Source organism: Odontesthes bonariensis, chromosome 12 (assembly GCF_027942865.1).
Source record: "Odontesthes bonariensis isolate fOdoBon6 chromosome 12, fOdoBon6.hap1, whole genome shotgun sequence".
Classification (NCBI taxonomy): Eukaryota; Metazoa; Chordata; class Actinopteri; order Atheriniformes; family Atherinopsidae; genus Odontesthes; species Odontesthes bonariensis.
This window is the reverse complement of record NC_134517.1, coordinates 35,712,516-35,728,995: the sequence shown is the minus strand read 5'-3', so window position 1 is coordinate 35,728,995 and position 16,480 is coordinate 35,712,516. Positions and strand designations below refer to the sequence as shown.

General features: G+C 46.8%; 1 protein-coding gene and 1 long non-coding RNA gene across 29 annotated transcripts in view; both read left to right on the top strand.

Moving 5' to 3' along the window:
- ttn.2 (titin, tandem duplicate 2) overlaps window positions 1–11,239 on the top strand; it is a 246,485-nt gene extending 235,246 nt beyond the window's left edge. For all 28 annotated transcript variants that reach the window (XM_075480277.1, XM_075480295.1, XM_075480294.1 and 25 more), the window contains 10 exons: window positions 40–355; window positions 482–787; window positions 961–1,260; window positions 1,434–2,009; window positions 2,228–2,533; window positions 2,636–3,018; window positions 3,113–3,323; window positions 3,419–9,331; window positions 9,456–9,749; window positions 9,935–11,239. In XM_075480277.1, coding sequence (XP_075336392.1) covers window positions 40–355; window positions 482–787; window positions 961–1,260; window positions 1,434–2,009; window positions 2,228–2,533; window positions 2,636–3,018; window positions 3,113–3,323; window positions 3,419–9,331; window positions 9,456–9,749; window positions 9,935–10,227 — 8,898 coding nt within the window. In that variant the 3' untranslated portion in view covers window positions 10,228–11,239. The remainder of the gene's footprint in view (window positions 1–39; window positions 356–481; window positions 788–960; window positions 1,261–1,433; window positions 2,010–2,227; window positions 2,534–2,635; window positions 3,019–3,112; window positions 3,324–3,418; window positions 9,332–9,455; window positions 9,750–9,934) is intronic.
- Window positions 11,240–12,239: 1,000 nt separating this feature from the next.
- LOC142396984 (uncharacterized) lies at window positions 12,240–16,011 on the top strand. The gene is made up of 3 exons (XR_012772567.1): window positions 12,240–12,290; window positions 13,873–13,965; window positions 15,904–16,011. It is a non-coding gene; the product is annotated as an uncharacterized LOC142396984 (long non-coding RNA).
- The last annotated feature ends 469 nt before the right edge of the window (window positions 16,012–16,480 follow it).

Genomic DNA, 16,480 nt, shown 5'->3' with positions numbered 1-16,480 from the left:
TGGTTTGAACGTAACGTTCTGTATGTCTTTGAATTCCAGGTAAAGGTGATCGGCCGCCCTGATGCCCCAGAAGGACCTCTTGAATTTGATGACATTCAGGCCAGATCAGTACGGGTCAGCTGGAGGCCTCCTTCAGATGATGGTGGTTCTGATATCCTGGGTTACATTGTGGAAAGGCGAGAGGTACCGAAGGCTGCCTGGTACACAGTGGATTCCCGGGTAACAGAGAACTCTCTGGTGGTGAAGGGCCTGAAGGAGAATGTCGAGTACCACTTCAAGATTTCTGCTGAGAACCAGTTTGGTGTTAGCAGATCTCTCAAGTCGGAAGAATCTGTCTTACCAAAGACACCACTCTGTGAGTAACATGTTTAAACGTTCCCCGTTAGAAATGCATACGAGACACACTGCACCTCTGAAACTCTGACATAAGTCCATATGAAGAGGCACATGTGGATCTTACTGATAACATGCTCTGCTACAGGTCCACCAGAACCTCCCAGCAACCCACCAGAGATCATGGACGTTACCAAAACTACAGTGTCTCTGTCCTGGGCCCGGCCCCGGGATGACGGAGGCTCGCGAGTCACAGGGTACTACGTGGAAAGAAGGGAGGTGTCGACGGAGAAGTGGGTCCGACACAACAAGACCCACATCACAACCACCATGTTCAACACCACCGGTCTCATCCCCGATGCAGAGTACATGTTCAGAGTGGTGGCTCAGAACGACATTGGGCAGAGCGAACCGAGTCCTGCTTCAGAGTCTGTGGTCTGCAAAGAACCATTTGGTGTGTTCATATATCTTTATACCGATTTATCCATGATTAAATTATTAAACTAAACAGAAAATTAAATAGTGGCATTGGTACAGTACTAGTATAGTGAACATTTAAGAGCTGGCTTTATATTAATCCAGAAATGTTTTACCTCCATGAGCACTAACTCGTCTGTCTCCCTTTAGACAAACCCAGCCAGCCAGGAGAGATCGACATCATCTCTATCACCAAAGACTGCATCACCATCCACTGGCTCAGGCCCGAGTATGATGGTGGCAAAGAGATCCTGGGTTACTGGATTGAGTTCAGGGAGGCTGGAGAGAGCACCTGGAAGAAATGCAACAAGGAGCGCTCTAAGGATCGTCAGTTCACCATGGGCGGCCTGATGGAGGCTACAGAGTACGAGTTCAGAATCATCGCTGAGAATGTGGCAGGACTCAGCCGACCTCGCCGCACACCCATGGGCATTAAGACCAAACTGAGCGGTGAGCTGCTGCAGACTTCAGGAGCATTTATATTTCTTTAGAAAAATATTTGAAATATCTGAATCAAAATGTTGCACTCACGATGTGAAATAACGCTGTCAGCATTACACCACATTCTGAAGCAAAAAGTAGGAAATGCATTCCAGATGTAAGCTTTGCATTTTTTCCTGCAGTTGGTGAAGCTCCCGTTCTGAAGGAAGAGATCCAAGATGTAACCACCAAGCTTGGCGAGTCCGGCACCCTGACCTGCGGCATCATTGGCAGACCTCTGCCTGAGATCAAGTGGTACCGCTATGGCAAGGAACTGATCCAGAGCCGCAAGTACAAGACGAGCTCAGATGGCCGCAACCACTCCCTCAGCATCCTGACAGATGAGCAGGAAGATGAGGGTCTGTACACCTGCAGGGCCATCAATGAGGCCGGTGAGATAGAGACCAGTGGCAAGCTTCGCCTGCAGGCAGCACCCCAGTTGCACCCAGGCTTCCCCCTGAAGGAAAAGTACTTTGCCGGGGCCGGCACCAGCCTCCGCCTTCACGTTGTCTACATTGGTCGTCCCATCCCCAAGATCATGTGGTTCTATGACAAGAAGCCTCTGAATTCATCCGAGAACGTGATCATTGAAAACACTGAAAGCTACACCCACCTGGTGGTGAGGAATGTGCAGCGACAGACCAACGCTGGCCGCTACAAGGTGCAGCTCAGCAATGGGTTCGGAACCATCGACACGGTGCTGCGTGTTGAAATACAAGGTAAAAGCAGACTGTAGAGAACACGAAGTGATCCAAAACAGTACATAAAACCTTTCCAGGGAAGACATCTATATAATCTTATGAAGTCAACTGAAAGTCAATAATGGAAAAGTCTTTGCATGTCTTCTTGATGAATCTTAGGCAAAAGTATGAAGAAATGAATGCTTAGAAAAACATAAAAGTGGGTACTGATTTTTTTTCTCTTTTGTTTTTTCCAGACAAACCCTGCATCCCTGAGGGCCCTATCGTTGTTGATGCCCTGCTCAAGAGCTCAATGATCATCAGCTGGAAGGTTCCAAAGGATGATGGCGGGTCTATGATCACTAACTACATCATAGAGAAACGTGAGGCCAAAGAGGGAGAGCTGTGGCACCTGGTGTCCTCCTCCGTCTCTGGCACCACCTGCCGTGTTCCCAACCTGACGGAGAATGCCGGCTATTACTTCAGAGTCTCTGCTCAGAACCAGTATGGAGTCAGTGAGCCCCTGGAGATCCCATCAGTGGTCATCGTCAAGAGTCCATTTGGTAAGCCCATTCATATTTTGTTTTCCAGTTCTTACTTCTGTAGCTACACTTAAGAGAGACAGGATGTGAGCACTTCTGTGACTTCCTCTCTTTGTTTCTCAGATAAACCTGGCATTCCTCAGCAGCCCTTCATTATCAGTGCCACCAAGGACTCTTGCGTTGTGTGCTGGAAGCCTCCAAGCAGTGATGGTGGAGCTAAGATCACTAACTATTACCTTGAGAAACGGGAGAAGAAACAGAACAAATGGATGTCTGTAACAGCTAAGGAGACGGTGGAGACCAAATATGAAGTCACAGGCTTGATTGAGGGCTTTGAGTATGAGTTCCGCGTGAAATGTAAGAACATGGGTGGTGAGAGCGACTGGAGTGAGATCTCTGCACCCATCATTCCCAAGTCCGAACAGTCTCCTCGTGCGCCTGCGTTCAGGGAGGAGATCAGAGACATGACTGTCAAATACCATGCCAATGCCACCCTTGTCACCAAGGTACCTAATTAAAATCACATTGTTGTCATGAATTAACTCTGTTTTCAGCTTTTGTTCAGCAGGTTTTTTAATCTGTTTATTTTTCTTTGATAAGGTGGTGGGGTATCCAAAGCCTGTGATCAAATGGTACCGCAGTGGAAAGGAAATCCAGGCAGATGGAACCAAAATCAAAGCCCAGGAATTCAAGGGTGGGTACTACCAGCTGGTCATCACTTCCACTGATGAGACTGATGCTACAGTTTACCAAGTCAGAGCAACCAACTCGTCAGGATCCATCTCTGCAACGGCTAACCTGGAGGTGGAAGGTAAGACAAAATAAATATTTTCCTTAATTCCTAGAATCCATCTCCTAATATCCGCTGCGATATCAATGTCACATTTTTGTTCTTTTTAATTCCAGTTCCTGCAAAGATCCACCTGCCCAAAGAGCTCCAGGGAATGGGAGCGGTACATGCTGCACGTGGTGATCACATCACCATCAAGATCCCCATCACTGGAAAGCCTGAGCCAGCAATCATTTGGCAGAAGGGTCAGGAGATCCTCTCCAACTCTCCATATCACCAAGTCATCACCACCAGATCTTTCACCTCCCTGGTGTTCCTGAAGGGAGTCCAGAGGAGGGATACTGGCTACTATTGCATTACTGCGAAGAACAGGTTTGGAACAGACAAGCAAACCATTGAGGTGGACGTGGCTGACATCCCTGATGCTCCAAAAGGACTTGTGGTGAGCGAAATCGCAAGGGATTCCATCACCCTGACATGGGAGCCCCCTGCCAGTGATGGTGGAAGCGACATCATTAACTATATTGTTGAGAAGTGTCCCACCACTGCAGACAGGTGGATCCGTGCTGGTCAGACTGCTGACTGCAGTTTCACCATCATGAATATATTTGGAAAGACCAAATACCAGTTCCGTGTTATGGCAGAGAACCAGTTTGGCCTGAGTCCTCCTTGTGCACCAACTGAGCCCATCACCACCAAGGAAGACACGTCTGTGTTCAGGAACTATGACGAGGAAGTGGACGAAGCCAGAGAGATCACCAAGGAGGAGGCTCTGTTCTACAAGGTGAAGGAGCTGTCCTCCAAGTACATCATCTCAGAGGAACTTGCTCGCTGCCAGTTTGGAGCCGTCCACCGCTGTGTTGAGATTGCTACAAAGAAGACTTTCATGGCCAAGTTCATCAAAGTCAGAGGGACTGACCGGGAGTTGGTTCTCAGGGAAATAGAGGCCCTTAATGTTGCAAGGCACAAGAATGTCATCTACCTGCATGAATACTTTGAAAGCATGGAGGAGATTATTCTGATCTTTGAATTCATCTCTGGAGTTGACATCTTTGAGCGCCTTGGCATCGGCAACTTTGAGCTTTCAGAGCAGGAGATTGTTCGCTACCTGAGACAAGTCTGCTCTGCTCTAAAGTTCCTACACAGCCACAACTTCGGTCACTTTGACATCCGCCCAGACAACATAGTCTACACCACGAAGAGAAGCACCAACATAAAGATTATTGAGATGGGTCAGTCTAGGCTGCTGGTGCCAGGAGAAAACATCAGAATGCTGTTTTCAGCTCCAGAGTACTACGCCCCAGAAGTCCACCGCCATGACCTGGTCACAACAGCCACTGACATGTGGTCTGTTGGCGTGTTGGCATATGTCCTACTCAGTGGCCTTAATCCATTTGCTGCAGAGTCCACAACAAAGATGGTTGAGAACATTTCCAGCTGTGAGTACATCTTTGACAGCGAAGCATTTAAGGACATCAGCGTGGAGGCAATGGACTTTGTAGACAGACTTCTTGTCAAGGACAAGAAGCTCCGTATGACTGCTCTCGAGGCTCTCGAGCACCCATGGCTCAAGATGAAGATTGAACAAGTCAGCAACAAGGTCATCAGGACACTGAGACACAGAAGGTACTATCAGTCTCTTGTTAAGAAGACTGATACGATTGTGTCAGCAGCTCGTGTGGCATACGGAGGTGCCTTCAGGAACCAGAGAGGACTGGCTGTGGGGAAAGTAAAGGTTGGAACCGAGTACCACGGCCTCCGTGCTGGCCCAGTCATGCATGGCTCTGCAGAGGAAAGTGGGCATGTCAGATTTACCTGCAGCATTGTCGACTATGACAGCAGCACTCAGGTGTCGTGGTACTTTGGTAACCGTCAGCTGCACCCAAGCCCCAAGTATGAGATTTCTTACAGCAAAGGTTTTGCAAGCATCTATGTAAAGGACATTGAAGAGAGCGATGATGGTGTCTACAGATGCAAAGTGGTTAGTGACGATGGAGAGGACAGTGCCTACGGAGAGCTCTTTGTGGAGACTGTGAGGAGCATCAGAGAGCACTACATCAGCCGCACCATCAAGAAACTGAGGAGGAGAGTTGACAAGACTAAACTCCTTCAGAGACCTCCAGAGTTTACTTTGCCTCTCTACAATACGACTGCATACATTGGGGAAGAGGTGCGCTTCGGTGTCACTATTACCGTGCACCCAGAGCCTCATGTAGCATGGCTTAAAAATGGAGAGAGAATCAAGGCGGGAGATGATGACAGCAAGTACACTTTCACCAGTGACAAGGGCCTGTACCAGCTCAGGATCCACAACCTGGACCAGCGCGACGAGGCTGAATACACCGTCATGGCCCACAACAAGTTTGGAGAAGACAGCTGCAAGGCTCGCCTCACTGTGATTCCTCATCCTGTAGCTGAGGAAACCATGAGGCCCATGTTCAAACGTCTACTGGCTAATGTTGATTGTGTGGAGGGCCAGAGTGTTCACTTCGAACTCAGAGTCTCGGGAATCCCAACTCCTACTCTGAAATGGGAAAAGGATGGCCATTCCCTACAGTTTGGTCACAAAGTTGTTGTCATACAGGAGGACGTTGACTATCACATCCTTCACATCAGGCAGACTCTGCTTGAGGACTCTGGTGTGTACAAAGTTACTGCAACCAACTCCACCGGCTCCGCAAGCTGCCAGGCAACGCTGAAGGTGGACCGCCTTACCTACACCAGGAGAGAGTATAAGAGCGAGGAGGAAAAATACAGACACATTCAGAAACGGATCGAAAAGACCCACAAGATGGCTCAGCAGATTGCTGCCACCGAAGAGTTGGTGCCTTTTAACCCCACAGCTCAGGAGGCCCTCAAATTTGCTGCAGATGTGTACAAACCTGCAGTGAGCACCAAGAACATCGAGGGCGAGTTCAACATCAGGGAGGAGAAGACCGAGACCAAGAGACTGGAGGAGGAGAGGAGGATCTTCCTGCCCTACGAGGTTCCCGAGCCTGTGGTTCACGATCCCAAAGCTCTGGATGAGGACAAAACTATCAAACAGTTTGTACCCCTGTCTGACATGAAGTGGTACCGTAAGCTGAGAGATCAGTATGAGATTTCAGAGAGGACGGAGAGAATTGTCCAGAAGAGGCAGAGACGTATTCGTCTGTCCAGGTGGGAGCAGTTCTACGTCGTCCCACTCCCCAGGATAACTGACCAATACAGGCCAAGATGGCGCATTCCTAAACTCACTCAGGACGATCTGGAGACTGTTAGACCAGGACGCCGCTCACCCTCTCCTGAATCTGAGATTTCCTTCAGATCCAGGAGGAGATCTCTGGGAGACCTCAGTGATGAGGAGCTGATGCCTGTGGATGACTACATGTCCATGAGGAGAACCGAGGAGGAGAAAATGATGCTGGAGGATGAGCTGGAGCTCGGCTTCTCTGCTTCTCCTGTCGGCAGCCCCGTCCGTGTCGAGCGCCGTGCGGTGGAACACGAGGAGAGGAGGCAGGAAATCAGGCACAAGGCTGCTGAGGTCACTGAGACAAAGAAGAAACGCACCGTTTCTCAGTTCATGAGGAGGAGAAGGTCACTGTCTCCAACTTACATCGAGCTGATGCGTCCGGTCTCAGAGCTGATCAGACCACCACGAGCCAGGCCTCCTGTGGAAGCAGAGGGAGAGATCGTGGAGAGGAGGTCGCCCACCCCTGAGAGGACCCGTCCTCGTTCTCCCAGCCCCATCAGATCAGTGGAAAGATCATCCCGCTCCTCCTCCAGGTTAGAGCGGACGGCCCGCTTTGACATCATGTCCCGCTATGAGGCCAGAAAGGCTGCTCTGAAGTCTGAGAGGAAGTACCAGGTCGTCAGTCAGACACCTTTCAGTCTGGATCACGCTCCACGTGTGACCGTAAGGATGCGCTCTCATCGCATCCCAATCGGCCAAGACACCAAATTCACCCTGAACATCCAAACCAAGCCACAGGCCGAAGTCAAGTGGTTCCACAACGGAACTGAAATCTCTGAAAGCAGTGAGAAATACATCTTCACCGACATGAGCGGCGTGTTGTCCATCACTATCCTGGAGTGTCAGGAAGAGGACAGCGGCACATACCGCTGCGTGTGCTCCAACTCCAAGGGAGAGGCGTCAGACTACGCCACTCTGGAGGTGTCAGGTGGCGGCTACACCACCTTCTCCTCGCGTCGCAGGGATGAGGAAGCTCCCAAAGCACACGTCCCGGAAATCACTCGCATCGACCACTATCACACCTCCCACTTCAAAGCAGGATATGCCTCCCAGACACACCTTGAGGTGGAAGAGAGCAAGTCAAAGAAAACTGAGACCCGTGAGGTGGTTACACGTGAGAGATTTGGTGCCTCTGCTGAAAGGTTCTCCTCGGCTGAAAGGTTCTCCTCAGCTGAAAGGTTCTCCTCTGCTGAAAGATACGACTCTGCTGAAAGATACGACTCATCCGTCAAGTATGCCTCCGCCGAATACCTATCGTCTAGTTCTTCCTATTCATCAGAAAAGTTTTCTCTGACTGGGAAGCACGCCACATCTGAAACCAAACTGAAGTCTGCTGCTGTTGCTGAGGTAGTTCACAAGGAGAAACCTTCTCTCCCTGCCAAAATCCTCACCAAGCCCCAGTCTGTGACTGTTGCAGTGGGAGAAACGGCCAGATTCTCCTGTGACATCGATGGGGAGCCGGCACCTACTGTAACATGGATGCATGAGACCACAACCATCGTCTCATCTCATCACATCCAGGTCACCACTTCTCAGTACAAATCCAGCCTTGAGATCTCCTCTGTGACGACTTCTCATGAGGGCAGTTACACGGTGGTGGTGGAGAACTCAGCAGGCCGACAGGAGGCTCACTTCACCCTGACCATCCGCAGGCCAGCTCCCAAAGAGGAGGTCGAGGCTGTCAAATCACCTGAGCCACCGATGAAGTCACCTACTCCCAGTGTTACAACACCAGAGCCTGTGGTTCCATCACCTGTTCCCTCTGTTACTACTCCCGTTCCCAGCATCAAGTCCCCCGAACCCTCGGTTACATCTCCAGCTCCAAGTGTCAAAACTCCCGAACCAAGTGCAGCATCTCCTGCTCCAGGTTTGAAGTCTCCAACGCCGAGTGTGAAGTCTCCTGAACCAGAGCGAGTTAAATCTCCTATGGATGTGAAATCTCCAGAGCCATCCGCACCCTCTCCGGCACGCAGCCTGAAATCCCCAACTCCAGGTGTAAAGTCACCAACTCCAGGTGTGAAATCTCCAGAACCAGAGGGACTTAAGTCACCACGTGGTATAAAATCTCCTGAACCTGCAGGAATCAAAACACCGAGAGGTCTCAAATCCCCAGAACCTGCAGGAATCAAAACACCGAGTGGCTTCAAGTCCCCGGAACCTGCAGGAATCAAAACACAGAGAGGACTCAAATCCCCAGAACCTGCAGGAATCAAAACACCGAGTGGCTTCAAGTCCCCAGAACCTGCAGGAATCAAAACACCGAGAGGTCTCAAATCCCCGGAACCTGCAGGAATCAAAACACCGAGTGGCTTCAAGTCCCCGGAACCTTCAGGCATCAAATCACCAAGAGCCTTGAAGTCCCCTGAGCCCGAGGGCGTCAAGTCACCTCCCAGGATGAAGTCTCCTCCCCCCATCATGTCCCCCAAGAGGGTCGTGTCTCCTCCCACCGTGAAGTCCCCGATCCCCAAACCTCCCAAAGTCCTGAGTCAGCTAACGGCTGAGGCCTTGGAGGGCTCGGTCAGGATGTCCTGCGTCTGCGAGAGCAGCGTCAGGGAGGTGGTGTGGTCTGTAAACGGGAGGAGGCTTTCACAGAGCAGCCGCTTTGAGATGCACTACTCTGAGGGCTCCTGCAGCCTTCTCATCCAGGATCTGGCAGAGAGCGATCAGGGAGAGTACACCTGTGAGATGACCTCAGATGGAGGAATCTCCAAATCCTCCTTCTCTTTCACCGGACAGGTGTTTCAGTCCATTCACAAGAAGGTCACAGCCTACCGCGAGCAGCAAGTGGCCCTGAAAGGTGAGAATCCTCCTCCTGGTTGCAGCAACATTTGATCCATTTTCATGTTTAACTGAATGAATTCTGCACTTTAAAGTCTTTCCGGAGATAAACGTATTTGATGTTTTCATCCTTCCTTCAACAGGATCAATGATGATGAGTCAGAAGGAGTCGTCCTCATCTATGAGCTCATCCCTGATGACGAAGAAAGAAGTCCACACGGTGGAGGAGTCTTCCTCCTTTTCTTCCTCTGCCCAGCAGACAATGATGTCATCCATGATGGAGTCCAGCTCTTTCAGCAGCATGGCGGCTGAGATGAAGTTTGAGACCATGTCCATGTCCAGCATGTCCTCCATGGCGTCGGAGACCTACGCCATGAGCTCCAGCAGCCTCACAGAGATGGCGGCCCACATGGAGGGGTCCTCACTGAGAGCAATTGGTGAGCGATGTTCATCTGTTACACAGTCGTTCTATGAGTGAAGGTGACAAAGGTAGCAGAGTGGCCGTGCTTTAAAAACCAAACCTGAGAACCTCGTTTTCTTTGTACCTGAATTTAAAAAGCAAACATTCCAACTTGTGGAATCAAAAGAAGAGTTTTCTGAGTGTTTGTTTTGTGGGTTCCAGGTTCCGCTCCCAGGATCGAGGCTCTGCCGGAGGACATCAGCATCGAGCCGGGCAAAGTTCTGACGGTCGCCTGCGCCTTTTCCGGTGACGCCAAACGCATCGAGTGGTCCCGCGGTGGCAAAACCATCGAGGTGACCGCCGGTGGGCGCTTCCACATCGAGACCTCTGAGGATCTGACCACCCTCATCATCACCGGAGTGAAGGAGGAAGACGCCGGAGCTTACACCCTCAAACTGTCCAACGAGCTCGGCTCTGACACAGCGACTGTCCACATCAGCATTCGATCAGTGTAAAAAAATCTAATCCTCAAACTTCCCCTTTTCCCTTCTTCCATGCCTTTTTATTTATTAATTGAACAAAGAAATCTACTTGATAAAGATCTGGATTATTCTTGTAAATATGAACTATTTTTGTACCAAACTTGACATTAATTTATGCCAAACTAGACTAAAGTCTAAAGTTGTTATAAAATGTGCCATATTGGACAATTATGACTTAGGATGTTTGAACCTCTTTTCTGTGACATGTACATAATGTATATAGCCGAATTTACCGGTTATGGGAAATGTATGCATTGTTATTTATGACAATAATATTAACTGAAACTAAGTGAAACTAAGTGTAGTTTAACAGGAGAAAGTTTCACCAAGGAACGAATACCCTGTTAAACAGAGAAACTAAAATCTGTGCCTCAACGATAAGTTGAAGTCTTAAGATTGCCTCAACAGGTAGAGAGGCTCCCTGTTGATGTTCTGAACCAGAGACAGAAGATGAGCACACTGCTGGAGAGGAGAGAGCAGTGCTTTAGCATTGTACCAGGAGCGTGAGGTCCTGAGTGCTGTTTGCATATACCCTCATGCAAGCAGGACGACTGGACCTCGCGCTCCGACTGATTACGTCATACCGCCACTTCAATGACACGCTCACAGCGCGAGCGGCCTGCGCTGCCTGAGCACAAGTGTTTCTTTTTGTTTTGTGCTCTGCGTCTGGCAAACGACCGCCGGCTCGGGCTCTCCCGTCGTTCCATCAACCTGGCCAATCACAAAGAATGGAGAGTCGTGCCGGTGCTTGTTTGCAGAGGCAGAGCTGCCTCTCGGAGGTGTGCAGCGTGTTGGTGTGTTAGTTTGTAGAAGTTCACCTGAGCTGGGCGGCACCCTGCACACGCCAGCGACCGCGGAAGGAGGCGTGTGCTCGTGTGTCGTCCTGCACTTTGGTTGGATTGAAGTTAGAGTTTTAGACTATTTTCGCAACCTCCTTGAGTTTTTCTCCAATTATTGATTTAATAAAGCATGATTATCAGCACTACAGGATGCCTCTGTCTGATTATTTCAAGCTTCTTGTTGTTGAAAAAGCACAATAACACCACTTCATATAAACTTCATATTAAAGGATATTTGTTCATTTTGGCTGATCCTATAGCCCACGTTTTCCCTTATCTCTATCCATTCATCCATCTATCCATCCATTCATCCATCTATCCATCCATCCATCTATCCATCCATCTATTCATCCATCCATCTATTCATCCATCCATCTATCCATCCATCCATTCATCCATCCATCTATTCATCCATCCATCTATCCATCTATTCATCCATCCATCCATCCATCCATCCATCTATTCATCCATTCATCCATCTATCCATCCATTCATCCATCCATCCATCCATCTATTCATCTGACGAATCCCCCCACAGTCCCGAGATGTCCGGTCGCGGCAGGTGATGAGTTAACAATTACTGATGTCTGGGTAATATTGTTGCCAAAGATTCTAAAGCCCACCCAAACACATGTTGCAATTGTCCTATTCTACAGTCTTGTGTTCCATTGTGTAGCCCAGGTGGAAAAACACACATTAGATTATATTAGAGACCAATAAAAGAAGCGGGAGAGTATTTATTTTATGTTTACATCGGTAAAGTTTAAAGTTCCTGTTGCATTTGAATGCACCGCACAGTTCGTGTGACCCCACGTGGGGAGTGCCTCAACAGCCAATCAGGGGCTACGCAGGCCACGTTCAGCCTCTCAGCTTGGAGGTGAACTGCAGGCGCGCGATTTTTCCGTTATTTTTCTGACCTTAGCCAGAGAAGTGAAGCGCAGCTACTTGTGAAGAGGACAGAAAAAGGAGAAAAATCCCGAGTTACACCGAAAGAGAAAGTCAGAGCACGTACTGATTGGAAGTCCGGAGCCGAGTGGCTACACATAGGAGACAAGTATGTCGGTATGACGAGTCAGTTATCAAAAAAAAATAAAGGCTTGTTAACGCTTACCATCGTCTTCCATGCTAATGCTAGCTCTGTGGCTAACAGGCTAACCACTTAACTGTCACCTGTAGAGCCGCTGCAAGAGAGCAACGGTAAGAAACGTCTTAGCTGCTCTGAAGCTATTTTTCTGTTGTGTTTCTCGGTGTGCTAAAGAAAGCTGTGGTGATATAAAAGTCTATGAGAGTGAACTGAGGTTGTTAATGGTGTGATATTTTGGAACTTGTGTGTATTTACTCTTTTATTTTATGCCGATATATATATTTAAGGGGAAGTTGTTTTGTTTTCCTAATGCCAATTTAAAGTGATACTCCGGAGTAGATTCAACCTGGGGTCATTTGAACCGTGATATCCAGCCAAGTAGCTCACCCGCAGTTTTTTCGATATTGGCTGAATATCAGCCGAGTTACTGAGTTATCCCGAATAGCTTCGTACAAGGGTTAATGGATCCTGGTCCGTATCTCCAAAATTACCACACTAAAATCACATGGCATGACACCAAACTTCTACAGTAGTACAAATATGGTCTGTACTCACCAAACGATGCATTTGGAAGTTTGAAAATAGTCCAGGAGTTTATTATTATCAACACAAGCCTGATAGCTTCTCTGCTGTTAAAGCTGCGTCGACGTCACTTCAGGGAGCTGGGAGCTTCAAAGTAAGATGAGGGTTGATCTACTACTGTAGACAACAAAGTATATGCTATATTCTACATGCTTTTTTTATGAATTTTTATGTTGTAGAGTTGTGAAGTTATTTTATCAATGGAGAAACTGAGCAGCCTTGCTTTGTTGGCTACAGTAGTAGATCAACCCTCATCTTACTTTGAAGCTCCCAGATCAAGGAAGTGACGTCGACGCAGCTTTAGCAGCAGAGAAGCTATCAGGCTTGTGTTGATAATAATAAACTCCTGGACTATTTTCAAACTTCCAAATGCATCGTTTTGTGAGTACAGACCATATTTGTACTCCTGTAGAAGTTTGGTGTCATGGCATGTGATTTTAGTGTGGTAATTTTGGAGATACTGCCAGGATCCATTAACCCTTGTACTAAGCTATTCGGGATAACTCAGTAACTCAGCTGATGTTCAGCCAAGATCGAAAAAACTGCGGGTGGGCTACTTGGCTGGATATCACGGTTCAAATGACCCCAGGGTGAATCTACTCCGGAGTATCACTTTAAAGGGAAAAAGAAAGCAATTTGATGTGTCATGATGAATGTAAAATAATACTTTTATTCTGTAGTATTTCAACTAATTGAAGGAATTAATTTAATTTCAACTGTAAGTTTTAAGCAGCTCAGAGGGTAATTTTTGGTGCAGTTTCTCGCATTAGTAGGCCGCTATAGTAGGAATAATTAAGCACACTTCTTTGATACCTCTGAACAAACTCAATGTGTACTGCTATTGTATTTGCACATAGTTTTAATGTGTTTGTGATTTATATTTTGAATGATAATGGTTACCTACCATAAGTGTTATTGGAACAGTTAAACATGTGAGTTCTTAAATGTTTAGTCCTCATATTTGATATACTTGAACATTGAATGTTGTACAACTAAAATTGAAGATTTGATAAGATTTATGTGAGGTTTGATGCAATATTTAGCATTTTAGACATTTAAACCTTAATCGATGCATCTGAGAGTAGAGTGTAATAAATAAGACCTTGTTTGTAGGTCAGGTTTTTGAGAGGACGGTGAAAATCCGGATCAGGATGAGATTCTGGTCGAGACCGATGGCGAGCCAAGACTTGTAACGGAGATACAAAGGTACACACTCACATACACATACATTCACATTACATTCCCATGAACCTTTTACAGAAACAGGTGCACCTGCAACAATTTCTTATGTTTTAAGGGCCCCAACGGACAATTTTATTTCATCTCAGTGTGCACACTATTTTATTTTGGTCATTCATTTATGTTTTTTGTAACTTGAACATTTTTCTTGATTCTGTGAAAAATACAAGAGTAGCTACTCAACGTTTATTCCTCTGCCTGATTCCTTATTGTTGCTCAACACATTGGCTCCTAGCGGATTTGGTGTCTTCTGATTCTGGCCAGAGTCTTATTAATAGTCTAACTTGTTATTATACTGTAATTCACTTTATCGTTGCTAAATTGGTTACAGTTGCGTGTTGATTAAGCGATAAGTAGGTAATCCCATGCCCTTCAAACACAAAAGTGGCTGCAGGAAGCAGAACGAACGCAAAGAGCAAGATGGAAGGGTGACTAAACTGCCCAAATTATCTTCATTTGGTTTTGTGGCGAAGAGTGTTCAGAGGACGCTACGACTCTGACCCCCATCCTAACAGGAATGAGTGGGAAACTCAGCCACCACGGTAGGCTACTCACGTAACGTTTACCGTCTGGTATAGCCTAATTAAGTGACATGGCTATTAAACGTCATAAAATGCACGTATAGGCCTATAGGCTAAGGCAGCATCTAGGTTGATATTGTAAACTATTTGCAGGATGTAGTCGGAAAATAGCTAAAGCTAGATAGGCTAAACGTTAAGCTTAGCATATCTAACGAAAATAGACCCCCTGAAGAAGTTGTACTAATGTTTTCACATGTGTGGTCTATCTGCTCAGTATACACTGTTTCTCCAAAATCCTTTTGATCGATGAAATACTGTGTTCATTGGTGTTTTCATTCAAAGATTGTGCAACTTTTAATGTGTGTAGCCTACTGTACATCATAAGTAAATTTCCCTCCACTGTTTAAGCTTGGGCTCTGACTACGTCTTAAAATGTCTCTTGGCATATTTAGTACCCCGTGAAGTCTACGCTATTGAGTGAATATCTTGTTAGAATGGCTAAGGACAGACGCACAGTCAAATACATATGTGATGAGTTAAACATGAAAATAGCTTAGTGGGTAGGCCTGTGAGAGGCCCGTAGGCAGGGGGTGTTCTACAAAGTCTAAAAAGATGCAGGTGGAGGCATTACAAAAATGTATATGTTGAATTCGTATTCTTCATCGAAAATGTATACATTCTTTGAATACAATACTGCCTGAAACAGTTATCTACAGTTTCTGTTTCTTACTTTGAAATCCTCTCAAAAACGCAGGAAATGTCATTTCAGAGGGTTGAATTTTCAAAATTTTCCGGGGGGGCATGCCCCCCCCCGGACCCCCCTACAACAAAGTCCCAAAAATATACAAAAAGAAACACCCCCCCCAAGCAAAATCCTGGCTACGGGCCTGCTAGCAGTGGCAAAAAGAGAAAACTTGACCGAGAAAATCGCGTTTTTCAGCCAAAATGGGAAGAAGAGTACCTCTTCAGTTTTGTTCTTTATTATGAAGGAGTTCAAATTCCTTTTTGCACTTTTTTTTAAGCAAATGTTTTGTCTTTGTTGCTTATTAAGGACGTGTTAAAATGCATTTATAGGCAGAAAGTAGTTGGTGCAATTAACACACAGATATAAATTCATATAAACGTGTTCTTATTGAGAATCATTTGTAGCGTCTTTCATATCCAATTATTCAAAGTGCGCGGTCATGTGGCCCTCCAATGATAGTGCTGAAAAAATGTTGGCCCTCTGTATCATGGAAGTTGCCCCTCCCTGGATTAAACATTTTAATCGTTGCCCAGCCCTAAAAATAAAATAAGACTGGTGTAAGTATTGCGACTTCACACCAAATTATTTGCAGACTGCAAATAAAGCAGAACCTTCAGGTCTGGTTTAATGCTCCCACAGCTCAGAATAGAGCTTTCGGCTGTCAGGATGAATCTGCTCTCGGCCTCCCGTCGCCTCCCGTCCTCTGCAGAGACCCACTGTGGAGAGGTCGTGTTCCTGTGATGTGGATTCCTGCCCGCGAACACCGTGAGTCGGCCGGCGTGTTCACAGCCTCCTTCACACACCTGCCACTCAGCTGACACGCGCCCCGTTGTTGGCACCTTTCTGACGGGCTCCTGGCACCATGCAGACCTGCTGGGACCTTCATTTGGACCTGCTTTATGCAGGAAGTCAGGTCTTCATATTACCAGGCATTATTTCTCACTCTTGTTCCTTTTTAATCGATATTATTACACATCTTAAACATCTATTATGACTGTCATCCTAAAACAACAAATCCTAAACTTATTGGTATTATTCTTATTGGTTATTAATGTACTGATTTAACTATTATATACTAGTTTTAACCCCTTAACGCCTGAATTTAAATAGCTATATATAAAAAAATGCTTTGTGTGTGTTTTAGCCTTTAAGTAGATGGTAAATAATGCTGAGATTATTAATTTCACTTTTGCACAAAAAATAAATAGAAATTTTG